Here is a 27,521-nt window from a genome sequence, read left to right as displayed (position 1 = left end):
CAGTTGGTGTTTTTCTCTACTGTTTTTTCCCCATAGCACCAACTTCTAGATTCTATTTTATGTGCCTATGTTCCTCAACTTACAATGGAGTTACATCCCAATAAACTGATTAGAAGTTGAAAATATAAGTAGAAAATGCATTTAATACACCTAACCTATTGAACTCCCCAGCTTACCCTACCTTAAACGTGCTCAGAAACTTACTTACATTAGCTGGTTAATTTTAATTGTATTTTTTGGGTCCTCTGTTTCCTTGTTGCTTATGGTGTTTTTAATAGCTGCTTTTCGAAGTCCTTTATTCTAAAATGTGACACTATACAGAGAGAAATTAACAAATTTATTGAGTGTTTATTATGTGTTAGGAACTTAGTTGCTGGAGATTTTTCAATGAATAAAGTAGAAAAATCCCTTCCTCATGTAACTTGTATTCTAATAGGCATATAGACAAAAAGAAACACAGACTGTCCTGATTTTGTAATGGTTCAGCTTATGATTGTTTGATTTTACCAAAATCAAAAGTGCAAAAGTGATACACATTCAGTTGAAATGTATTTGGAGCACCCATACAATCATGCTGTTTTTCACTTTCAGTTCAATATTAATAAATTATGTGAGAGAAATATCTCACACCTTTATTGTGAAATAGCCTTTGAGTTAGATGTGTTTGCCCACATGTAGGCTAATGTAAGTGTTCTGAGCATGTTTAAGGTAGGCTAAGCTGGAGAATTCATCAGGTTACATGTATTAAATCCATTTATTTTTCTTTTCTTTTTCTTTTTTTTTTTTGGAGACAGAGTCTGGCTCTGTTGCCCAGACTGGAGTGCAGTGGCCCAATCTCTGCTTACTGCAAACTCTGCCTTGCAGGTTCAAGTGATTCTCCTGTTTTAGCCTCCCAAATACCTGGAATTACAAACGTGCACCACCACACCTGGCTATTTTTTGTATTTTTAGTAGAGATAGTGTTTCACTGTGTTGGCCAGGCTGGTCTTGAACTCCTGACCTCAAGTGATCTGCCTGTCTTGGCCTCCCAAAGTGGTGGGATTACAGCCATGAGCCACCATGCAAGATTTTTAACTTTTCATTGATTTATTGGGATGTAACCCCGTTGTAGATTGAGCAGCATCTGTACATAAAATATAACCTGGAAGTTGGTGCTATGGGGGAAAAACCGTAAGGAAAGAGAAAAGGGAATGTGTCTGGTGAGGGGTGTGGGGGTAGTTGTGGAAGTGGGGCCTGCAATTTTAAACAGGCAATCAAGAAAGGCCTTACTGCTGAGTGACATTTGAGCACCTGAAGATCTGAAGGAGGTGGAGGTACTTGGGGGCATAGCATTCTAGGTAGAGGGACTAGCAAATGCACAGGCTGTGAGTTGAGGTTATTTAAGGATCTCTTTAGACTTGTTAAATGCCTGTCATGTAATGATTCAGTGAAACTGTGTTGTCCTTTTGGAAATGTGGGTACTTTAAAAATTTCTGGTTTGAAGATTATATAAATGCAAAATGAGAGTTATCTCTCTTTTCCTCTCCCTAATCTTACAGCTACACTTTTTAGCATTTCACATATTATGTTTGTTCACTGCTTTATTTTCTGTCTTCCTTCCTAGAATGAAAGCTTCATGAGGGCAAGGATTTTATCTGCTTTATGTACTACTTGTGCCTAGGGTATAGTGGTCACCTAATAACTTTTTGTTTAATGATGAATAAATGATTTGTCAGATACGACTTTGTAGTAGTAGTTCCTTATGAATTTAATGTCTGTAAGTCCATACTTAAATAAAAGTTTCTTGTTTTATCACTCTATATGTAAATTGTATATATTACATATATACTTTAATTTAATTTATTTATTTTTTATTTTATTTTATTTTATTTTATTTTATTTTTTTGAGATGGAGTCTCACTCTGTCATCCAGGCTGGAGTGCAGTGGCATGATCTCAGCTCACTGCAGCCTACCTCTACCTACCTCTACTTCCTGGGTTTAAGTGATTCTTGTGCCTCAGCCTCCCAGGTAGCTGGGACCACAGGTGTGTGCCACCATGCCCGGTTAATTTTTGTGTTTTTGGTAGAGATGCGGTTTCATCATGTTGACCAGGCTGGTCTCGAACTCCTGATCTCAGATGATCTGCTGGCCTTGGCCTCCCAAAGTGCTGGAAGTACAGGTGTGAGCCACCATGTCTGGTTTATACATTCATTTAAAATTACAGAACTGGGGAAGTATTTAACTTTTAAGAGGGAGAAAAATTGTATGGCTCTATTTTGACTTTATACTTTAGAAACCAGTGTTCAGGCAATAGACATTTTCCCTGTCAGCTTGATTGTAGTTATATGTTGCATCAGCATTTTAAATTTCATTTACTTTGGGGTTTTTGCATTTTGGGTTTTATGAACTGTCTGAGTTCTCAATCTATATTGCATGATATTTTTCATCTCTTTTCTAACAGAATTATACCTGCTATTTTTCAGGTTGTGTGATAGCTGAGCTTTTTACAGAAGGTGTACCATTATTTGATCTCTCTCAACTTTTGGCTTATAGAAATGGACATTTTTTCCCTGAACAAGTGCTAAATAAAATTGAAGATCGCAGTATCAGAGAATTGGTAACTATGCTACAAATATTTGCCATAAAGTTTTTAATAGGCTCTTGTTCCCACTTTTGCTTTAATCAGATTTCTGGAATGTTGTAAATTTGGAATAAAGCAGTAAAACACCATAGACGAATATAAACAGCCTTTTGTTACTACTTTGTTAGGGCAGAATGTACTGTTTTTTTCCCCTTTAGGCACAGAGCTCATTTGACTTAAAAAAAAATCTATTTATTATCTATTTTCCCACTATAATTTTCAGTGCGTGTTTTACAGATTTGGAAGGAGGTAAGGTGGTTTCTAGGGGTGGGAGAGGTTGTCCTGGATAGAGCTTGCTAGTAAGAAATGAAGAAGACAGACATTTAAAATGGAGGGAACAGGAAATGTCAACTTGAATATAATACAGCAATGCAGGGCCATTGCATATAGAAGCAAATAGCTTTGTATTAATATATGAAGCTGAGGGCAGCTCTGGAAAGGCAGCTACAGAAGCACAAATTAGTATAGCAGAATGGGCGTGAGGAGTCGTGTGGGGGGATCACCTAAGCCACATAGCTACATTACTGTTTGAGGGCATCTTTTCTAAGTCATTTGTAGGGTAACTAATATTGTGGTGATGACTCTGAGTCATGGAAAAGATTGTGGTGTATTTAGAATATTATTTAATTAGGTAGGGAGATATATAATACAGGGAGATCTATAATACATTTAAATTTCTCTTAAGTATGTCAAATATTAAAAACTAAGGTGCTTCAGAGGAAGCCAGTTTAGGCCATATTTATTGAACAGTACACTGGATTAGGAGTTGGTGTAATGTTCTGTCTTTGGGTATGGCACATAGTTGTTATGTTGCTTTGGTTAACTTCATGTCTTTGGGCGTACATTTTCTTAACTGCGAAAGAAGTGAATTTGTTTAATCTTTAGGGCCTAATCAAACTAAAAGCAATTCTGACTAGTTAACATTTTCTTTTAGTACATTTGATTCCCCCATGTTCACTACTAGGCTCTTATTTAAAATATAAACAAAGTTCAGATAACTCAATACATTTTGTGATATTTTATTTAAATAATGACTGATACCCTATGAGTGTCCAGGAAAGATTAAACTATGTTCTGTGCATTGAAAAATATTTATTTCCCTATGATACTAGAAAACATAGGATAAATTCAAATGAGGTGTATCATTTCTAGTGTTTGCAGAATTTAACATCTCTTTGATACTATTTGAAAACTTTAAGCCACTGAGTCCCCTATTGATTAGATCCTAGAGCTATACTTAACCCACAGATTCCTTTGCACTTGTGGCAATAAGGTTCTGAACCATAACTCAACCCTGGATATGTAAATGGATTTTAGGGGTTCTGTGATTCCTTCCAGAATTGTATGGGTTTTTTAATGCAGAAATTGTGTGTATACATTTTTCTCTGGAGAAAATCCATTGCTTTCCTCAGATCCTTCATGGTATCTCCTACTCAGAAAAGTTTATAAGAATCTTTGAGTTGTGGACAGCAATATATTAGTCCCTATTTTAAGAAATGGGGAATACTGAGCCATGGTATAACCTCCTGTTTATGTGTCAGGGCCATCTGTAATATATTTGTATATGATTTTTTGCTGCTTTCTAGGATGATGGAGTCACAATCACTTAGCAGTCAGGTTCTGAAAGATCCTTTACATCGTATGTAAATTGCCTTCCATCTGCTTTACTTTTCTATTCTCAAATCTATTTTAATTCCTTTTCTTTCCTTGGTGTAGGTAACTCAGATGATTCACCGTGAGCCAGATAAACGTTTAGAGGCAGAAGATTACTTAAAACAGCAGCGTGGCAACGCCTTTCCTGAAATATTTTACACTTTCCTTCAGCCCTACATGGCCCAGTTTGCCAAGGAAACGTTTCTTTCTGCAGATGAGCGTATTCTGGTTATACGGAAGGATTTGGGCAACATTATTCACAATCTCTGTGGACATGATCTGCCAGAAAAAGCCGAAGGAGAGCCTAAGGAAAATGGGCTGGTTATCTTGGTATCTGTTATAACATCCTGCCTACAGACCCTTAAATACTGTGATTCCAAATTAGCTGCTTTGGAACTTATTCTTCATTTGGCTCCAAGATTAAGTGTTGAAATTCTTTTGGATCGGATTACTCCATATCTTTTGCATTTCAGCAATGACTCTGTTCCCAGGGTGAGGGCCGAAGCCTTGAGGACGTTGACCAAAGTTCTTGCTCTCGTCAAAGAGGTTCCTCGTAATGATATCAATATTTATCCGGAATACATTCTGCCAGGCATAGCCCACTTAGCCCAAGATGATGCTACTATCGTTAGACTAGCCTATGCTGGTAAGAGTTTATTGTCCAAATATTAACCACTTAGATAATTTTTAAGTTAATGACTATAATACTGCTTGTTTTTCTGATTTGTTTGAGAATTCCAAGTATGAACTTTGCTCTTTGAACTGTTTGTGTACATTTTGATAATATTTCTAGATACTGTGTTCCTGGGAATCAATGTTTGTGTGTTCTCTCACTTTTGAAACGATCAGAATTATCAAGTGATGGAATTTTGTGATTTTCTTAGGAATATTACATTCAACTTGGAATAAGACTAATGTTACTAATGTTTACAAGTATGTGCTTCTGATCTAGTGTCTTCAGGCCTTTATGAAGTTTCTCTGATAAATATGGTTATTTGACTGTCAGTTTTAGGATATAACAGTCTATTGCTGCTGAAAAAGATTAATTTTGCTGGATAATTTGATGTTGAAAGAACCTAGCATACTAACTTACTGAAGTTTAAGGTGGTTTTTCCAGTTACTGTGCTGTTTAGGATGTACATCTTCTTTGTGATGAGGTGGGTGTGTTATACACACCTACGTGTTTTGCCTGTAATTCTCACTCAAAATCAGGTGATACAGATTCATATTTCTAGCTCCCCAAATTAATTCTGAGAGCTTATTTCTGCATGAGAAATTCCACTGAATATATATAATATCGCTGAGTATAAATAATTTATTTCTATAATATAATCTGAAAGAAATCAGGGATTCTGTTTTGAAGTCTTTGTAAATAGTACGTGTGTGGTGATGATATTGTCTTTTTTTTTTTTTTTAAACAAACATAGTTCATTCATTTTATGATTTGTTTGTCATTATTTTAATGAAACATGCGAAAAATGGTCTTTGGACTCTGGTCTTATCTCTAGGCACACCCAAAAAGTGATTGGTGATTGTTAGGTGTTTTTATGTTTCCTCATAGATATATTTTTATTTATGTATATCTTTGCCTATTTATTTATTTATGGTTTCTGTAACCATATAGGTATGAACTTCAGGCTCAGAAATCCGGGATTTCTCTAAGACACATAAAAGTTTATCATTTATAACAAAGCATAGTTGTAACTCACTTGGCAAATATAAATAATTGAACCAGATAAAATCAAATCAAATCAAAGTTTCTCAGTTTTAAAAACAAGCTCTATCTTCTTTACCAGAATTTTATGATCCTACTTTTTGGTGCAGTGTATCTTAATCTGTTCTCAATTGTGTTAAACAGGTCATGTTCTGATGAGGTGCCATATTAACATATTGACACTCAGTTGCTAATAGCTATCACATAAAAATAATAGCTACTGTTTATTGAAAAATCTGCTCTAGGTTGTTGCAAGGGTTAGCTGCAACAACCTTGAGCATTAGATGTTATATTACCTTCATATGACAGGTGAGGAAATTGGGGTTAGGAGAGACTAAATAACGTGACCCAAATGTATTTGGTCTATTTGTCAGTTCTCAGAGCTCCTGTTCTAGACCTTGGTTTTGAAGCAATCCTGCTTTTCTTTGGTCTTCTGGGTCTTTATGGTGAGAGTCCATGATAACCCAGGGTCAGTGCCAGCACCTTGCATTGTCATTTCTTCACGGCCCAGTATGTGATCACCCAGGCTGGAATGCAGTGGGGAGATCATGGCTCACTGCAGCCTTGACTTCCCAGGCTCAAGCCATCCTCCAAATACAGCCCTCCAAACACTATAGGAATGTGCCACCACGCCTGGCTAATTTGTGGTCTTTTAAAATAGAGCCAGTGTATTTGAATGTGTATGGTTAAATATAATTAAAATATATGTGTCAGTAATTATAAAAGTTTAAAATCATTTATTTCTTTACAGTATTTTTTAAATATCATAGATGCTGGTACAGATTTGTGTAAAGTGAACTTCCAAGTGTGCTGTGGTTTATGGGGAAATAAGCATAGATCTACTCACACTTTAGAGGTACCCAGGAAAGTAAGAGACTTTTCCTAATAAAAATTTGCTCATTAAAGTGGGGATACTCATCTAGAATTTTTGGCATATTATCAGGATATGGCCCAGAGTTTTTCCATCTTTGGGGTGAGCAGGCGTTATAGGGTATTAACATCTTGCTTACTTAGAGGTAAATTTTTATTCTATTCAGAGCATTGTTGAACCTGGCAGGGGTGGGGAGTAGGACCCCAGGATGAAGGGAATAATTGTATTTGATTGACTCAAAGATCTCAACTGCCATAAGGTACATTTCGATTTCAGAGATGTTGGAAAGTAAGGAAAAAGTAAGGTTATTTTAAGTTTAAGGTAGTTAAACTATGTTCAGTGCTGTTCACTGCTAAGAAGGAAAAGAGTACAGTCTTTGACCGGTTATGGTCATATGTTAAGAAACACATATGTTAAGTGGGAGGCAAGGTAAGAGAAGAAAGTATAAGTGAAGAGCAGATACAATTGATAGTAAATGTGACAGCAGAAATTAGAAGTAGTTATTTTGCAGCAGTGAGGAGTATCAGTCTTTGTAGGTCATCAGAAAGGGAAAGGAGAAGATATAGACAGCTGTAGTAATGTGGCAAACAGTCTGCCACTTTGGTTCACTAAGAACTTGAGTATCACTTGTAAAGCAGTCTAACAATGGTTTCTCTTTGAGGCAGTTGTGACTCTTCATTTGTGTGTGAAGAAACGGAGCCTCAGATTGCTTAAATGGCCAAGTTAGTAAGTGGCAAGGTTGAGATTTGAACCCAGGTCTGTCTGATTCCAAAGCTTAGCTTGATCTGTTATTTTAATGTGGATGTTTCTTTGTTAGTCTAATAAATATCTCTCACTTGTCAAGGATAGTGTTTGAAGGGTAAGTCCCTGCAGAGAATTAGGCTTTTTTTTTGTCCTCAGTAAATGGGGTATTAGATTGTTTTTGTATTATTATTTTTTAAAGCTGTGTTTCGTTAATAAGACTGGCAGTTTGGAGATAGTTATAGATTATGAACTGGGTTACTAAAATCTGATTAGGTTAAATGCTAAATTGAAACGTTCTGCTTTTCCCATAGGCTTATGATTATTTATGTATAAAGACAGGGAGGAAAAGTTACAAGCTTTACAGAGAGTTAAGACTGTAATTATAAATTTCTTCCTTTTTATTTTATAGAAAACATAGCTCTGCTGGCAGAAACAGCTTTGAGATTCCTGGAATTAGTACAGTTAAAAAATCTTAATATGGAAAATGACCCCAATAATGAAGAAATAGATGAAGTTACACATCCAAATGGAAATTATGACACAGGTTGTATAATTTTCTCTTCCAGATTTCCTGTTGTTTAGAATGAATTGCTGATGCTAACTTGTAAAACTATCATTTGTAGTTTTCATGTAAGGTGAAGGAATACCAGATATATATATATATATTAAATAGGAAGAGTCCCAGGTGTCTAATTATTCTCTCTATCCTCATATACTGGTACCTTACTCGAAAACAATCAGCTTGTCACCATGAATGCTAAATTCAATTGTTTGTCAGCCAGAATTGATTTGTGTGAACAGTAAAGCCGGCTGAATTATGTAATTCTCATAAAAGAAGAAAAAATTAGAAACCTCATAGCTAAAGAAGCTAAACCTTTTCCCCTTATGTGAGTATATTCTGAGTATCCTCAATCATAAATTGTTTTTATTTCATACTGATTGTGATTTACATTTCAAAACCGTAAAGGAGCAGATGTGATGATGGTAAACTTATTGAAGTCAAAGTCCTTGTCTTAGGTTTCTTTGCATTATACAACTCTACAGATTTTTACTTAATGTTTGTTGAGTAAAAGATTTAGAAGTAAAGTAATAGGTGTAATTTTCTCCAAGATACTTCTAGCTCTGAAAAATTAGAGAAATCTAGTTTTTTAGAATTTTATGCTACAAACAGCTACAATTGCTGTTACTTGTTAGAATGGCACCATTTTTAGACAACATGTATTATCTAGAGTTGAATACAGTGGAATAATTTTGAAGTTTCAGGAGGATGTGTCAGGAAATCCTAGCCTTTTTTTGTGGAATTACTTGGAAAATAATATTTTCCTATAACCATGTAATTGGACCTATTTCGATAATAAAGTTAAATGTTAAAATTTTGGGGGAGGGAATCTAAAGTTTTTCTTAATGTGAGCGTATAGTTTTGCATGTCAGACCAGTTAACTTTTTCCTTGACAGGAGTAGCTGGACCAAGAGTGGCCCCTGTCTTCTGTTTATTCAGATAATTGTTAAAGATTAGTTCTGTATAAGGCAATCAGGAGCCTGCCCTAAGCACTAGAGCATGGCGGTGAATCAGATAGAAATGATCCTTGCTCTTGAGCTTACATTTTAGTAAAAAGAAGACAGGCAACTAAGTAAATAAATAAGTGAGAAAAAGTGAGGGTGAGTAAGAGATAAGGCCAGAGAAGATGACAGTGGCCAGATGAAGTAAAGCCTCGACAGAACTTGCAGTGCGTTTTCTGGCTTTCTAAAATAAACTGACCTTTAAAAACACTTTCTAAAAGGATTGCTCAGTACCGTCATATTATATCCTGATCCTATCCAGTATTTTCAAGTCCTTGATTAACTGGGATCTTACTGGGGCCATGTGATTTCCTTTCTGGTGCTTCTCTATAATTTTCCCCTTGAGCTCATAAATGAAACTATTTAATTAGTGAGATAGTAACTATGCTTGTGGCATCTGCTTGTTAGGATCTTCTTCACTTTATATTTCAGTTTCCTATCCTTCAGAGCTTTGAATAATGGAAAAAATTGGCGATTAAAGACTTCGGTGGCTTCTGTAATCAGTCTCTCTGATGAGTAAGAGAGAAGACTGGGACTATCTGTATGGGGAAAAATTGGCCTTTTCTTAACTATTTCTTTCTTTCTTTCTTTTTTTTTTTTTTTTTAGAGCTCCAAGCCTTACATGAAATGGTCCAGCAGAAAGTTGTTACTTTGCTAAGTGATCCTGAAAATATTGTAAAACAAACCTTGATGGAAAATGGAATAACACGGCTGTGTGTATTCTTTGGACGTCAGAAAGCCAATGATGTTTTGTTGTCCCACATGATTACTTTCCTAAATGATAAGAATGATTGGCATCTACGTGGAGCATTTTTTGATAGTATAGTTGGTATGTTTTTTGCTTTTAAATTCATTTAAGATTTTTAATCATCCTCTCAAATACTTCCATGCAATCTGAAGGATAGATACTACCAAATTTCATTAATAATCAAATGAATTCCTAGTATTTCTGTCTTCATGCAGCTTTTGGATGATGTAAGTATTTTAGCTTGGTAAAATCAAGGGTTGGTAAATCAACCTGTGTTACATCCGTATGAAGGAATACCATGTGGTCATTAAAAACTATATTTAGACAGAATAATGACCTGGAAAGTACCGTGAGGTATGTTAAAGTGACATAAGTAGGTTGTAAATCCTCTTAAAGTATGGTTGCTGTTGTGTAAAGGTAACAATAACAGGAATCATATATGTTTATAAACATGTTAATAAAAGTGAACACGCATCACCTTTAGAATCAGAAAATAACAGTTAAAATATAATCGTGGTTGAAAATCAATGTAGTTGGAAAGAATTAAGTTAAAGGCTTTGCTTTGTGTAACTGAAAATTTTTGAAAATTTAAGCAGCATTTTTTTTTTTTTTTGCTGTTCTTTCATTTTACCATTCTTGATTTTTAGATATATCTAAAATCAGACATCTTATGTTTTATATGCATGGCTTCTATTACATTTGGATTCAGAATTAGAAGTAAATGAAGTGGACAGTATTTTGCATGAGTTAAGTCATGTTTGATACAGGATTTAATATTTTTCTCTTTTAAATAATAACAGATCCCCTTTTCCCTGAATGTACTGATCTTTTCAGTTTAAGATTTGGCCAATTATGAAATATATGCTAAATTCATATTATTATGATTATCCAATACCCCCATTATATCATTTCTCACATGGTTGTAATAGTTTATCTGTTAACCCAAAAAGTTTAAAGACTATTCTGCACAATAGAAAGCTTGACTGGTATCCAAACTTTCTTGTGAGGTAGCAGGAAGCTGTAAGACTTAAAGTTTTGGTTCCCAACAGTCTAGGAAAGGTTCGCTGTTTTGATTTTTGTTTTCTAAAAAAATAAAATGCAAGAAACCTATGTGGCAACAGGATTGATATTTCTACAAATACTCTCATATGTTTTGGAGGAAAGGGTACTTTCTACTTTGAAAAAGTTTGAAATTCCCTGTTTTTCTTGCTTTGTTATTTTTGGAAATTACTGTACCTGTTTTTTTTCTTTTCAGACATCTTTTGTTTCTTATTTTTAGATTAATTTATAGATGCATCTCAGCCTTCCATCTAGGACTTCATCTAACTCAGTTTCTTTTTTTTTTTTTTTTTTTTTTTTGAGACGGAGTCTCACGCTGTTGCCCAGGCTGGAGTGCAGTGGCGCGATCTCGGCTCACTGCAAGCTCCGCCTCCCGGGTTCCCGCCATTCTCCTGCCTCAGCCTCCTGAGTAGCTGGGACTACAGGCGCCCGCCACCGCGCCCGGCTAATTTTTTGTATTTTTAGTAGAGACGGGGTTTCACTGTGGTCTCTATCTCCTGACCTTGTGATCCGCCCGCCTCGGCCTCCCAAAGTGCTGGGATTACAGGCTTGAGCCACCGCGCCCGGCCCTAACTCAGTTTCTGAATACAGTATTATTCTTTGATTCTTACATCTTTTTGACTTCCTTGCTCTCTTCTTCTTCCAAATAATGCTATTTTTATTTCTTTCTCGGGAAAAGTTGTTTCTTACAACTTCCCCTATCTATTGGTCAATTCATGTGTTCTTTGAAATATATATTAGCTCTTTTTTAATTTAAAAATAAATTTTTTTAATTGTTGAAAGTAATACATGCTTATATTACTTTTGGAAATAAAACTTAGAAAAATTTGGAAAATATAGAAACCAAGAAGAAAATAAATGATGGTTAATCCTACAACCCATGCACAATCTCTGTTAAAGCTTTGATGTTTTTTTCCCATAGCACTTCCTTTTCTCTTTCCATCCCATTTATCCCTTTCTGTCATATGCTGATGGTTAAGAGAAGGCTTCTGGAGCCTTCTAGAGCTAGACTTCTGGGTTCAAGTGTTCGTTTTGTCACTAGTGGTGGCTCTTGGAAAATCATTTAATTTTTTTGTGGCTTAGTTTACCTATCTGTAAAATGAAAATAAGAATAGTGCCTGTCTTACTGGTTGTTAGGGGATAGTTGAATTAATATATGTAGCAGTACCTGGCATAAGTGCTGTGTATATATTATATTACTTCCAAATTTTATTTTATTATTTCTTATACTTTTTTCTAATAACATACTTTAAGCATTTTTTCATATCATTAAAAATTTATTTGAAACCATAATTTAATAGGTCTAAACTATTCCATTATATAGTTTTGCAAAAATTTAACCCTTCTTTTGGATATTTAAATTATTTTCATTTTTTTCTGTCATATATAGATTATCTATATATTTGGTGTAAATATGTAACATATGTATGTAAGTAGTTGTTTCTGATTATTTTCTTAGGATAGCAGTGAACAATTTTAATTACTTTGTTAAAGAATGTGAATTTATTTTTAAAACTCATGACACATTTATAAGCTATTCAAAAAGATTATATCATTTTGCATTCCCATCTCCATTAAGTGCTGCACACCCATCCAGTGTGAAATAGGCTTTACTTAGTCCTTGCCTGTTGGAAGGGTAAAATAACTTGTTTTGATATATATATTTTAGCTTAACTATCAAGTTGAAAAACTTCCTCATGTTGATTATGTATTCATATTTCTAATTCTATGAATTTTAAAATTCATTATTTTGGCTTTTTTTCCTGATATTTATGCTTTTCTTGTTCTTTTTGAACTTTTACATACATGTTAAGAACATTAATTTTTAAAATTAAGTGCACGTTTCTTAGTTCTTTAACTTGATTTTTAAATCTTTTTTGTAGACAGTTTTTCTGAAGTCAGTTTATTCGATCTTTTTGCTTTGTGATTTTTTTTTTTACTTTTGTGTGTAAAGTCTTTTCCCATTCCAGAATTAGATTAATAATCTGTTGTGTGCTTGTCTTTTCTTTTTCGTGCTTTATTTTTTATACTTAACTGTTTAATTGATCTTTATTTTTGGTCTGGGATGTGAGGTGAAATCTAAATTTTCTTTTTCTTCTCAGATATGTAACTGATTTTCCCAGCATAGTTTATTAAGCATTTTTTTGTTTTTTTCGTACTGGTTTGTGAAACTGTTTTATCATCTGTTGCATGCCTCTGTCTGTTAAGATCAGTTTTCTGGCTATCTAGTCTGTTCCATTGATTTTTCTATTCTTGTACTCATAGCCATATTCAATTTACATTATTATATATTTTTAATCACCTGTATTATCTGATAGGGTAAGTTTCAGATGTCATTATTCATTTTCAAAATATTTTTAGCTATTTTAGCTCATTGTACATTTCAGTATGTAAAGTTCCTAAATTTAAGCCACTGGAATTTTAGATAGTATTTTTCCTTTTATTAAAGAAAACAATTATAACATTATTTTTTAATCATAAAGGAAATAGGCTTTTAGAAATTATTTAAAATTTAATCAAAATTTATAATGTGTGAAAAACAATAATTGATTTTCCAGAGGCAGCTACTCAGCTTTGTGCTTTTATTTTAGTGTTTTCAGGTGATTATTACCATATCTCTAAATAATATTTTTATATTACTATTTTTAGAATAACCAACTTTGGATTTTATCTCTTTGTTTTCTGTGCCAGATGAAGATTTAATTCACTCATATGCCTTGATCCTTCTTCTCTTCTGAGTTTTTGAGATGTTGACTACTGTTTTCAGTGCTTTAGTTTTTAGTTTGTTGTTTTAATAACTTGAAGTAATTAAATCTATTTTGTATTGCTCCACCTCTGATTTGCACTACAAGATTAGTGCCCCCCTTTTTTTCTCTTTACCTTTGTCTCTCTTTTTATTGTTTGGTTAGTTGAGAATTGAGAATTCTCAACAATTTTTTTGTCATAGTTAATAATACATTCTGTTCTATAATCACAATGAAGTCTGATATAGACTGATTATGAAGCTTCAAAACAAAATACATGATTAGGAATGTGTAAATTTTATTGACTGTGGAGCCAAGTAGTATACTGTAATTATATTTGCTCCATCATAATCCCAGTTCAGTGACTGCCCCCTCACCATTTGAGTATGTTTATAGCAAGGCCAGTGGATTCTACTTTGCTCCCTCTTCTAGGTACTAAATACACTATTTTAATTTCATATTTGGACTGTGATTTTCTTGAGCAATTTTTTGTTTGTTCCAGAATTTTAGATTTCTTTGTTCTCTTTTTAGAAAGAAAAGTAATATATTGTCACCACAACCGTAATAGCTAGTTTCTTTCTTATTAATTTTATTTGTTACTTAGAATCTATTCCATTTTCTTTTCGATGACATTCTTGAAATTTATTAGCTGTTAATTCTAATAAGGGCTGACTAATTTCTAGGTCTTTGCTAGCTTTTTTTTGCCCTTGAATTCTTAGGTTGAAACTTTCCTAGAAAGGGTTGCATGGGGGGCAAACCTTTAATAGTCCTTATATGTCTTGAAATGACTTTTTTATTTAATTGATAGTTTGACTGAAAATAGAATTCTTTTCATAACTTTTAATGCCTTGCTTGCCTATGTCTTGTCTTCTAACCCCCATTGTTGCTGAAGATTATATAATTCCACTCTGATTCTTCCTTTTTAGGAGACCTATATTTTCATTTCTATAAGTTCTTAGGATCTTAGCTTTTCTATGGTGTCTGAGAATTTCCTGATGATTTGCTTTGCTGTGGGTCTTTTTAACTTTATCATGCTGGGTAGGAAGTGCAATGTTCTTTCCTAGGTAATTGATCAGTATGTTTGACTTTTGCTTAATTTTATTACTTTACTTAATGATATATGTATTTTTAGGTATTGAATAATCACATAATATTACTTTTCATTTCCAGGTGTTGCTGCCTATGTTGGCTGGCAAAGCTCCTCAATTCTCAAGCCCCTGCTGCAACAAGGTCTTAGTGATGCTGAGGAATTTGTCATTGTGAAAGCTCTTTATGCCCTTACTTGTATGTGCCAGTTAGGACTGCTACAAAAACCCCATGTTTACGAATTCGCCAGTGATATTGGTAAGTTTCTGTTTCTCAAAATTAGAACGAGATTGGAAAAACTTTATAAAATTTCTAGGTAATATAGAATAAGAATTGCAACTTTATTGTTCCTACTATTGATTGTGTGGGGTTCCTACCGTTGATTGTGTGGGTGTGCATGCATGTATGTATGTGTATATGTGCATGCTTATGTGTATGTGACAGACAGACAAGCTGACTCATTGGGCCCTCCAGGCTGGTTGGGAAGTACTGCTTTGTTTTCATCTGTTGTTAAGTCTGTGTTACCCTTGTCAAAAAGCAAGACTTTGGTGTTTTATTTTGTTTGTTTGTTTTGCGACAGAGTCTCACTCTGTCGCCCAGGCTGGAGTACAGTGGTGTGATCCTGGCTCACTGCAACCTCCACCTCCCAGGTTTAAGCCATTCTCCTGCCTCAGCCTCCTGAGTAGCTGGGATTACAGGTGCCTGCCACCATGCCCAGCTTATTTTTTTTGTATTTTTAGTAGAGACGGAGTTTCACCATGTTGGCCAGGCTGGTTTCAAACTCCTGACCTTGTGATCTGCCTGCCCCAGCCTACCAAAGTGCTGGGATTACAGGCATGAGCCACCGTGCCTAGCCAAGACTTTGTTTTTAAAAAAACCATGATATGGGTCAAGCCTTGACTGGTCTGAAGATGAAAATTATTTTTGGGCACTTAACCAGCAGTCAAGTTGAAAATTGGATGTGAAGGATCTGTCACTGCATTGATTACCAGTTAAGAATTCATAGACTTGAATAATATATTTGTTCTATTATGATTTCACATAATACATTGCTTCTGTGGCCTAATTAGTTATTTCCAAATAACTTTTGGACATTATTTTTGAAATTTAATATAGCTTATAATTAGCATTTTATTTATCTACAAAACAGATGCGCATCAATTTTAAAGCAAAAATTATCATGAAAATAGTTTTTTACCCCTGCACACAAAGTTTGCGGAGATTTTTCTGGACCTTGTTATTTCTAGTCTTTGATCCCAGGATGAATACATGGAGTGCTCATATATCTTTAGTGTCAAAATAAATTATGTTTATGTGCAGAATAAACCCAGTGTGGTACTACTTCTTCGATGGATAACTCTCTTAGAACTACAACTGAATTTGATATGAAAACTATGGGGGGAAAAAACAGTTTTCTTAGAAAAATCAAGTAAACAATCATTTGTTGGCATTTAAAACTTTAAAAGTAAACAATTTTAGTAACTTAGAAACACCTACTTATTTAAAACAAATGATAGACTATATGCATCTCTCTCATTCTGTTTTTAAACTATGTGTATTCTGTTGTAGTGATTTTTTCCCCTGCTTTATTGATGTATAATCAACAAATAAAGATAGTATATTATGTTCAACATGATATTTTGATATATGTATACTTTGTGAAGTAATTATGGTAATCAAGTTAATTGACATATCCATAGTTCTTTTTCTTTAGTGGTAAGAACATTTCTAAGAGTTATATCCCAGTGATTTTCGAGTATACATTTTTATTAATTATGATCACCATGCTGTACTTGCACATACACTGTACAGGAACTTATTCATCTTGTCTAACTGAACTTTTGTATCCTTTGACTAACACCTGCCCATTCCACCCTCCCTTCTACCCCAGCCCCTGGTAATCACCATACTACTTTCTACTTCTATGAGTTCAGCTTTTTTAGATAATATGTATTATTACTTCGATCATACAATATCTGTCTTTCTGTTTCTGGCTTATTCTACTTAGCATAATGTTCTCCAGTTTCATCTGTGTTGTTTCAAATAACAGGATATTTTTATTTTTTAGGACTGAGTAGTATTTTAGTTGTATATATACACCATTTTTTTTTTTTATTCATTCATCAATGGACACTTAAGTTGATTTCCTATCTCGACTCTTATGAATAATGCGCAGTGAACATGGGAGTGCAGATATCCCTTCAACATACTAATTTCATTTCCTTTGGATATATACCCAAAAGTGGGATTGTAAGATCATAGATAGTTCCGTTTTTAATTTTTTTTTAAAGACACACGGTTTTGCTCTGTCACCCAGGCTGGAGTGCAGTGGTATGATCACAGCTCACTGCAGCTTTGATCTCCCTGGCTCAAGCTCTCTTCCGGCCTCAGCCTCAAGTAGCTGGAACCACAAGCATGTGCCACCATGCCTGGCTAGTATTTATTTATTTAGAGACGGAGTTTCGCTCTTGTTGCTCTGTGCTGGCTGCCTGGACTTTGGGGAATGTTGACATGGGTTATGTGAAACTACCCTTCCTGCCCTCTTCTTTGGGGCTTTTCTCATTTTTGTGCTATACCCTGGTGCTGTAATCTCTCACCTGGATTCCTTTGTAATGGTGTTTTTATGCATTGATAGCTGTTAAAACAGATTTTTTTCTACAAGAGGATGAACACTGAAATGTCCTATTCAGCCATGTTGTTTTCACTGCCTAGTGACTCTTAAAGAGAATAGTGGTGGTGGTTTTTATGGTGATTGTGATTTCTTTGGTACTCCTTTTAAAAACTATACTCTTCCCATTTAGCTATTGTGAATATTTTCCCCCACACTTTTCTTCTGATAAGTTGAATGTGCTAGATAAAGAAAAGATTGATTGGGAGGCCGAGGCAGGCGAACTCCGACCTGAGGTCGGGAGTTCAAGACCTGCCTGATCAACATGGAGAAACCCCGTCTCTACTAAAAATACAAAATTAGCCAGGCTTGGCAGTGCATGTCTGTATTCCTTGCTACTCGGGAGGCTGGGGCGGGAGAGTTGCTTGAACCCAGGAGGTGGAGGTTGCGGTGAGCTGAGATTGCGCCGTTGCACTCCACCTGGGCAATAAGAGCGAAACTCTGTCTCAGAAAAAAAAGAAAAGGAAGAAAAGATTGAATAGGCTATTTCATAGGCAGTTCTTTAGATTCAGGCTTCTTGTTTTGAGTATTTGAGGTGCTTTGTATCAGGCACCTACTTTCTGATATAATAATGCTGTAGAACAGTCAACCACAGAATCTCAATAAATCCTTCAGTAAATTTTTCATCATGCACCCGTGGGTTGTATAGGTGGCCCTGCTTCAGGTTCTGCATCTCCAGGTTGTCTGTGATGACTGTGATTCATCTGTCTCATTCTGGGGCCCTCATTGTAGGGGCAGTGGCTACCCACATAATGTTCTCATGGTGATGGCAGAAGCACGAGAGGGCAAACCCAGCTATGTAGCACATTTCAAATTCCTGTTTGTCCTAATATTCATTGGCTAAAGCAAGTGATATAAACCAAAAGCAAGGGGGCAGAGAAGTATCCTTTGTATACTGCAGGTGTATACAAAGTGAATGAGTGTGGTTGTATAATACAGGAAAGTTAAGAATAAATAATACATTATAATACAGTTCCCAACTCCTGTCAAACCGTTATGGGTTTAGCTACTTTCTGGAGGTTTACCAATGTTTTTCCAATCCTCATTTTCCCTCTTATCACAGGGAAAATACTCACTGTCCCTTGTTGGATGGATCAGAGGCTGCAGGGTATTTATGAAATAGACAAAATCTTCTTCATTTATAATTAGAAGATTTAGAAATGCGAGACCTTGGGAGAGGGATGTTTCGAATGCATCTTTTCTCCTTCCCCTTTTAATATAAGTATTATTAGCCTATAATTGTATTCCTGTTTCTCTGTTAATGTGTATTTCTTATATACATTAAATAAATATCAGAGGATAAATAAATATCCTCTGAATGCTGATGTGTTTGCATCCTCAGAGCTAATACAATTTTTCTTGCCTTTAAAAGTTTGGATTTTATTCTAAATCAGGTTAGTCTAATGTCAATTAGTTGAAATCATTGATTTTATGTTTAGAACATAAAATCGTTAAAATAAAAGGTATGGAAAGACATTTAATTCTTTGGTTTAATGTCATATTTTAAACTTTTTAAGAATAGGTATCATGTTTTCAGCTTTTTTGTTTCCATTCATTAATGGCTTGTGAAAGTAACTGTGAGTTATGTGTTAGATTTGATCAAACCACTGCATTAAAAGAATATCAGATGGGCCAGATTGTTCCTTTCATCTTTATGCTGTAGCTTGGAGAAGTAACTTCTCCCCAATTTCTCTGCCCCTTGGGTACAAGTTGGGGAATAATAGTTAGCTATATGCTGTTGGGACTTGTTATGTTTGTAACAGTTTTTAATCCAGTGTTATAAATGAGTAGTGCCCACACAATTTTAGTTCTGACTAAAAAAATATAAATTTTAAGTCCTCAGCTATGAGGTAACTGTTTCTATTCTTTTGTGGTACTGCTGTGATATTTATGATAAGAGAATATTATAAACAGTGTGTCCACTTGATTGAGTTTATGCCTCAGGGTCATTGAGTATGTGAAGGCTCCTGATAGTAACATTGTGGCAAAATATTTTTGTCAGTTATGTTATAATGTAAAAATTTGTTTATCCCAATAGTTTGAAATAACTTATTTGATCCCTACCTTTTCTTTTCCTCTTTAGCCCCCTTCCTGTGTCATCCCAATTTATGGATACGTTATGGTGCCGTGGGATTTATCACAGTGGTAGCTCATCAAATAAGTACAGCTGATGTCTACTGTAAACTGATGCCTTATCTTGACCCATATATTACCCAACCAATAATACAGGTATACATGTTCCAAGTTGGAGTCAGTCTTTCCTCCAAACTGTGCCTCTTTAAAAAAAATGTGCAGAGAGCCCTATTTTTCTTAACATTTTTAAGTATTTAAATTGGGCTATAGCATTTTTATATTCTTTCAAGCTAATTAATATTAATGAACCAAGCACCTCTGAAGGTCAGAAAAGTGCAAAAGATTATTATGTTTTACATCATGTTGTATCTAATGTAGCGTACAGTAGTTCATATATTTTCTTTTGTGTAATATAAAGCATCTGTTAAAAATGAAATATAGTCTAGCAAAAATATATGTTGATGGACCTCTGCTTTTTATTTTAAAAAGTATTACTGATTGCATCCAGTTATAATAAATTAGAAAAAGTCTTTTTCAAATTTAAGTTTTTCACCACTAACTGGTTGTTTTGATGTCTTTTCTTTTTTATTCTAACAACACCACAACCTCTGCCCCACCTCTAGCAGTACTTGGTGATAAACTTTGAGTCTTTGGTATGTACAGGGCAAATATTATTCACCTAGCTCTTCAGTGTTTATACCCTTCATCTTGCTAGACAGCAAACTATCAAGATAGGCATTTAAATGGAATGAAATGGTGAAGGATGATTCTAGCTGTTAAAACATCCTGAAAGTTCCTATTTTTACCAGAACTCCATTTCCCATTTGGAATTCACACACCTGTCTGGCTTTCTCCTACTTTTGTATTTCAATGTGCCTTCTCTTTGTTTGGAGAAAATGGCCTTGGATAAACTCTGGAAACTAGGAAGTTTTGGTTATACCCTCTTTTCTTCATAGATTCATTCATTTCTAGAGGTTATCATTCTTTATTTCATAGAGTTTGTAGGATTTTTTTTTATTTTTACCCCAAGAGCAACTTACATATACATGAAAGATGGATAACGCTATCAGAAAAAATGCCCTTTTAGAAAAGTTTATGCTTCCTTGAAAATTAGGCCTAGAGATATCATCTACTCCTTTTGAGTAGTTACTCTATTTAAAAGTTTGCTCATTGAACTTTTTCTTTTGTCACTGTTTTGTATTTTGAAAGGCCAGGATCAGAAGTTGAGAGGCTAATTATTCATTTGCTTCATGAATCTTATTTTTCTACAATTTGGATTAGAGAAAAGATACCTTTTTATGCTGCTTTCCACTGACTGACTTCACCAAGGAGTTAAATATACCTAAAGGAAGTCCTCTTGGTGCTTCTGCTAGAGTCACAGAAAAATAAGAAGATAACTTGGTTACTATCAGCAGGTTCATCCATTTTATTATATTTGCATTGACAAGGAATGTATTCCTTTTGGATAATTAAAGGAAGGATTTTATAAACACTATGGAGATAGCAATGGTTTTTAGAAGTGGTTGAATCTACCAGGAAAATGTGATGACTGAAGGAAGACCTATGGTTATTGAGCATCTTTTCTGGATCAGTACCTAGTGGTTGTCAGATCTGTGAACTGTACATACGTTTTGGATGTAGGATGTTGTCTGACATATTAGGATCTAGAAAAGGCTCTTTTTTTCTCTAGAATTTCCTGGATTGGATGATTAGTCTTCCAATGATAGATACAGATGTGTGGTGTAGTGCTAACAATGAAAAGTAAGAGATACCTTAGCTCTTTAAAGTTTACTAGTATTCTTTTTTCTTCTACACAATTAAAGATGTTGATATCTATTATTTTCTTAGAAAATAAATATGTTAACTTTTCGCAAGTTGTATTTATTGAATTTGAAAATAACTGTACATGTTATAATTTTAGCTGATCCTTTTTATTCTTCTAATATAGATTGAAAGGAAACTTGTTCTGCTCAGTGTTTTAAAGGAACCAGTAAGCCGTTCTATATTTGATTATGCTTTGAGGTCTAAAGATATTACTAGCTTGTTCAGACATCTTCACATGCGTCAGAAGAAACGAAATGGTTCTCTTCCCGACTGCCCTCCGCCAGAGGATCCTGCCATAGCTCAGCTTCTGAAGAAGCTGCTCTCACAGGTTGTATCACCCTTCCAAAGCCTTATATTTAAATGCGAATTTCATAAAAATATTGAAGTGTCCATTTAGCTTTTAAAAAATGTTTTTGATTGATTAGATTACATCCTAAAAAATGAGTAAGTAAATCTGGCAAACATCTTTTTTTTTTTTTTTTTTTTTTTTTTTTTGAGACGGAGTCTCACGCTGTTGCCCAGGCTGGAGTGCAGTGGCGCGATCTCGGCTCACTGCAAGCTCCGCCTCCCGGGTTCCCGCCATTCTCCTGCCTCAGCCTCCTGAGTAGCTGGGACTACAGGCGCCCGCCACCGCGCCCGGCTAATTTTTTGTATTTTTAGTAGAGACGGGGTTTCACTGTGGTCTCGATTTCCTGACCTTGTGATCCGCCCGCCTCGGCCTCCCAAAGTGCTGGGATTACAGGCTTGAGCCACCGCGCCCGGCCTAAACATCTTATGCATTTGCTTTGAATCCTAAACAAAGATAATACTAAGATGATGATACAGTATCAGGTTAAGCTAAATAAGGAATCATGGGAGACCTGTTATGTTTCTTTTATAATTACTGGCTAAATAAATGAGGGAAAGGCAGTAGAAATAACCTTAGATTTAATTAGTATTCTTGATTCAGTTCTATGTTTTACCAAAAATATAATGAAATTTAACTGGAAGAAACATTGCAAAACGCAGATGAAGTATAGAAAAATCCTGGTTCATTTTGATCCAAATTTGTAATTAATACTTGTAAATAGCTGAAATAACTTGTACTTAGAATGCATCTTAGGTATAGTAGACCAGCCATTTACTGGTATATCTTAAAAGCCTATGAATTTGAATCAATTAACAAAATCTTATTAGAACTAGGAAGTAATCTTACTACACTTGGCATTGGTAATGCCTCTTTAGAAACATGAATTGTATTCATGACAAAAAGGCCAAAAGCAATTGCAACAAAGGCCAGAATTGACAAATGGGATCTAATTAAACTAAAGAGATTCTGCACAGCAAAAGAAACCATCATCGGAGTGAACAGGCAGCCTACAGAATGGGAGAAAATTTTTGAAATCTACCCATCTGACAAAGATCTAATATCCAGAATTTACAAGGAACTTCAGTGTATTTACAAGAAAAAAATAACCCCATTGAAAAGTGGGCAAAGGATATGGACAGACACTTCTCAGAAAAAGACATTTCCACAGCCAACAAACATATGAAAAATAGCTTAACAACATTGATGATCAGAGAAATGCAAATCAAAACCACAATGAGATACCATGTCACGTCGGTCAGAATGGCAGTTACTAAAAAGTCAGGAAGCGGGCCAGGCACTGTGACTCAGGCCTATAAACCCAGCACTTTGGGAGGCCAAGGTGGGTGGATCACCTGAGGTCAGGAGTTCCAGACCAGACTGGCCAACATGGTGAAACCCCATCTCTACTAAAAATACAAAAATTAGCCATACGTAGTGTTCTGTGCCTGTAATCCCAGCTACTCGGGAGGCTGAGGCAGGAGAATCACTTGAACCTGGGAAGTGGAGGTTGCAGTAAGCAGAGATCGCGCCACTGCACTCCAGCCGGGTGACAGAGTGAGACTCTGTCTCCAAAAAAAAAAAAAAAAGTCAGGAAAAAATAGATCCTGGGGAGGCTGTGGAGAAATAGGAACACTTTTACACTGTCAGTGGGAGTATAAATTAGTTCAACCATTGTGGAAGACAGTATGGTGATTCCTCAAGGGTCTAGAACCAGAAATACCATTTGACCCAGCAATCCCGTTACTGGGCATATACCCAAAGGAATGTAAATCATTCTACTATAAAGACACATGCACGTGTATGTTTATTGCAGCACTATTTACAATAGCAAAGACATGGAACCAACCCAAATGCCCATCAATGATAGACTGGATAAAGAAAATGTGGTACATATACACCGTGAAACACTACACAGCCATAAAAAGGTATGAGAGCATGTCCTTTGCAGGGACATGGATTAAACTGGAAGCCATTACCCTCAGCAAACACAGAAACCGAAAACCAAACACTACATGTTCTCACTCATAAGTGGGAGTTGAACAATGAGAACACATGGACACAGAGAGGGAAACAACACAAACCAGGGCCTGTTGAGGGGTGGGGGGTGAGGGGAGGGAACTTAGAGGATGGGTCAGTAGGTGAAGCAAACCACCATAGCACACGTATACCTATGTAACAAACCTGCATGTTCTGTACATGTATCCCGTTTTGCTTTTTAAAGAAAAAACAAAAAATAAATATATGAAGTCTAGGCCAGGCATGTTGGCTCATGCCTGTAATCCCACCACTTTGGGAAGCCAAGAAAAAAAGAAATATTAAATCTAAATTTACATCTTGTTTCATGAGGGATATGTGGAACTTAGGGAAGCCAAGACAGGAATAAAAATGGTTAAAAATAAAGAATACAGTTGCTGAATATATGCTCTATGAGCCTAATGCAAATTTTAAAGACTTAGTTTGATGTGACTTGAATTCCTGAAGAGTTTTTTCTTTGGGTTTTCTTTTAACCTTGGCTTGTACATTAGATATGTTTTGTATTTTAGAAAGCAATTTGTGGAAAATTGGATTCTGAATCACATGTTTCTTTTTTTTTTTTGGTTCTACAATTTAAAAAAAAGAATGAAAGATAAAGAAAGAAAGAATACCAGTCTTTCTTTTTACTTTCCTTTTATTCATTTTTAAATTATTGTTATTATACTTTAAGTTCTAGGGTACATGTGCACAACATGTAGGTTTGTTACATATGTATACATGTGCCATGTTGGTGTACTGCACCCATTAACTCGTCATTTACATTAGGTATATCTCCTAATGCTATCCCTCCCCCCTACCCCCTCCCCACAATAGGACCCAGTGTGTGATGCTCCCCTTCCTGTGTCCAAGTGATCTCATTGTTCAGTTCCCACCTATGAGTGAGAACATGTGGTATTTGGTTTTCTGTTCTTGCGATAGTTTGCTGAGAATGATGGTTTCCAGCTGCATCCATGTCCCTACAAAGGACACGAACTCATCCTTTTTTATGGCTGCATAGTATTCCATGGTGTATATGTGCCACATTTTCTTAATCCAGCCTGTCACTGATGGACATTTGGGTTGATTCCAAGTCTTTGCTGTTGTGAATAGTGCCACAATAAACATACTTGTGCATGTGTCTTTATAGCAGCATGACTTATAATCCTTTGGGTATTTCCCCAGTAATGGGATGGCTGGATCAAATGGTATTTCTGGTTCTAGATCCTTGAGGAATCGCCACAGTTTTCCACAATGGTTGAACTAGTTTACAGTCCCACCAACAGTGTAAAAGTGTTCCTATTTCTCCACATCCTCTCCAGCACCTGTTGTTTCCTGATTTTTTAATGTGAATCACATTTTTCTGATGTTTCTCCTGAGTAAGTAATCCTTATCAAAGAGATTTCAATGTGCAGTAAAAACCATCTCAATCTAAATGTTTCTTCAGGCTTGGCCATTGTGACTCTATTTCTCTCTCCCCTACCTATCCTATATATTAATTTAAAAACCTTCATTCTGGGCCTGGTGCGGTGGCTCACACCTGTAATCTCAGCACTTTGGGAGGCTGAGGTGGGGGCAGATCACGAGGTTGGGAGTTTGAGACCAGCCTGGTTGACATGGTAAAATGCTGTCTCTACTAAAAATCCCCAAAATTGGCTGGGTGTGGTGGTGTGCACCTGTGGCCCCAGCTACTTGGGAGGCTGAGGCAGGGAAATTGCTTGAACCTGGGAGGCAGAGGTTGCAATGAGCCAAGATCGTGCCATTGCACTCCTGCCTGGGTGACAGAGCAAAACTCCGTCTCAAGAAACAACAAAACAAACCTTCATCCTGACATTTTCTTTTCCTTATCAGTCATTAGTTTACCTCATGGGGCCACCCTAGCCCCTTATCTCTTCTTTTTACCTTGCTAAGGTGTCGGTTTTGACACTGGTAAAAGGAGGGAGTGGGAAGGAACAGTTTCCATAGCCGTTCTACTTCCTGCTTCCTACGGTTCTTCTAACTGCTTCTACCACTGCTGCTCCCTCAATGCCAGCCCGCATTACTGGGTGCCATGATAACAAATCACTAAAGCTCACTGACCCATATTCCTCTGAAATGTCAGTGCATGGTATCTTCATTGGTCTGTCAGTGATCCCCTCATTTGTCTGAGTGGAAAAAGAGGAACAAACAACCCCCCATTTTATGTTATCTCTGGTGCCAGTGGCTTTAGTGTCCTAAAGGTTAGGGGACAATCCTCTGTTCAAGAGATAAGCACTGCTAGTAGAAGGGAGAGCAGGCCAGAATCTCTGAAGTTCTTACCAGAAATAACAGCAGAACAACACCAGCTTCCGGTTTTTTGAAAGCCAACAACGACTTTACCACTGTAGTTTGTGATTTCCATATTTTTGACTATTCTTAAAACAAATTTGAGCAACAGATGTTATTCCTGTTTTATAGATAAGGGAATGGAGACACAAGGAAGGTAGTTAACTTGCTTATGTTCAGATAGTGCAGTAAGTTTCAGAGTTGGCATTTGAATCTAAACCTACCTGATTCCAAAGCCTACACTCCTACACTATGCTGTGTTGCCTCTAAAGTAAAATAAATAGAGGACATGGAACTAAGACTCAGAAGCTTGCTTGGGTTTTATACAGACTTAGGAAGAAGCCCATGTGCAGTTTATCTCCTCCAGCCCCTTACAAGCCTTTTCTCTACCTTCACTTCTTTTTGGTCCCTGTGCTACCTGAGTTTCTTAGGATTATTAGCAGAGACTTAGATCCAGGGGAGGCTTTGGAGATAGGAATTGAGTCCTTGTTTCTTTCTTTCTTTCTTTCTTTTTTTTTATTGAGATGGAGTTTGTTGTTGCCCAGGCTAGAGTGCAATGACACGATCTCGGCTCACCACAACCTCCACCTCTCGGGTTCAAGCGATTTTCCTATCTGAGCCTCCCGAGTAGCTGGGATTACAGGCATGTGCCGCCAGGCCTGGCTACTTTTGTATTTTTAGTAGAGATGGGGTTTCTCCATGTTGGTCAGGCTGGTCGTGAACTCCCAACCTCAGGTGATCTGCCTGCCTTGGCCTCCCAAAGTGCTGGGATTACAGGCGTGAGCCCCCGCGCCCGGCGAGTCCTTGTTTCTAATATCAGGGCTACAGAGCGAAGGGCCATATTTTTAGTTTCTGCAAGCGGGCAATATGAACACTCCTACATAATTTTTTTTTAGCTTACAGTTCTTCAGTGCTCTTCTATACGGGACTGTACTTGAGACACATCATGGGTAAAGTAGGCCTTTCTAGACAAGCCTAGCATTGTTTCTATGGGAAAATATGTTAGTAGTTCCAGCTAATAGACTTAACATACACTTTTGGAACATTATCCATATGGGAGTTGGAATCTGTACTCCAGATTTTCAGTAGAACTTACATTAAGAGACGACTCTTGGAAGGACTGTTTTCGTTAGATCCATCTACAAGAGCTTCCTGTTTTATTTGTGTCCATTTAATCAGGTTCTAATAAATAATACAAAATGATTTCACTCCTTTAAAAAATGAGTTCCATTTTTAATGATTTTTATTTTTGTACTTTTTGACAGATTAGTATAAATACAGCTTTAAAATTCAAAAGCTATAAGAAGATACGTAATGCAATGTTAAGTTTTTATCTAATCCCTGCCCTCCAGCCATTCAGTTTCTTTCTCTGTCGATTGTGAATTTTATGTTGGGTGTTGAATTGCTTTGCAGTGTTGGACTTGTTCTGCTGCACAGTTACTTGGAATCAGTTTCATCCTTTTAAGCTTTGCTTTTAAGCTTTGTTAAGATAG

General features: G+C 36.0%; 1 protein-coding gene across 3 annotated transcripts in view; it reads left to right on the top strand.

Annotated features, from left to right (window-relative positions):
- The window catches only part of PIK3R4 (phosphoinositide-3-kinase regulatory subunit 4), a 73,738-nt gene that overhangs the window by 10,898 nt on the left and 35,319 nt on the right, over window positions 1–27,521 (top strand). For 2 of the 3 annotated variants that reach the window (XM_077991440.1, XM_015132206.3), the window contains exons 3-9: window positions 2,464–2,597; window positions 4,338–4,920; window positions 8,013–8,147; window positions 9,771–9,992; window positions 14,885–15,058; window positions 19,552–19,697; window positions 21,490–21,693. In XM_077991440.1, the coding sequence (XP_077847566.1) occupies window positions 2,464–2,597; window positions 4,338–4,920; window positions 8,013–8,147; window positions 9,771–9,992; window positions 14,885–15,058; window positions 19,552–19,697; window positions 21,490–21,693 (1,598 nt within the window). The remainder of the gene's footprint in view (window positions 1–2,463; window positions 2,598–4,337; window positions 4,921–8,012; window positions 8,148–9,770; window positions 9,993–14,884; window positions 15,059–19,551; window positions 19,698–21,489; window positions 21,694–27,521) is intronic. The other variant, XM_077991441.1, reaches the window with a different exon arrangement.

The sequence above is a fragment of the Macaca mulatta genome, chromosome 2 (genome assembly GCF_049350105.2).
Source record: "Macaca mulatta isolate MMU2019108-1 chromosome 2, T2T-MMU8v2.0, whole genome shotgun sequence".
Classification (NCBI taxonomy): Eukaryota; Metazoa; Chordata; class Mammalia; order Primates; family Cercopithecidae; genus Macaca; species Macaca mulatta.
This window is presented reverse-complemented; position numbering and strand designations above follow the sequence as displayed.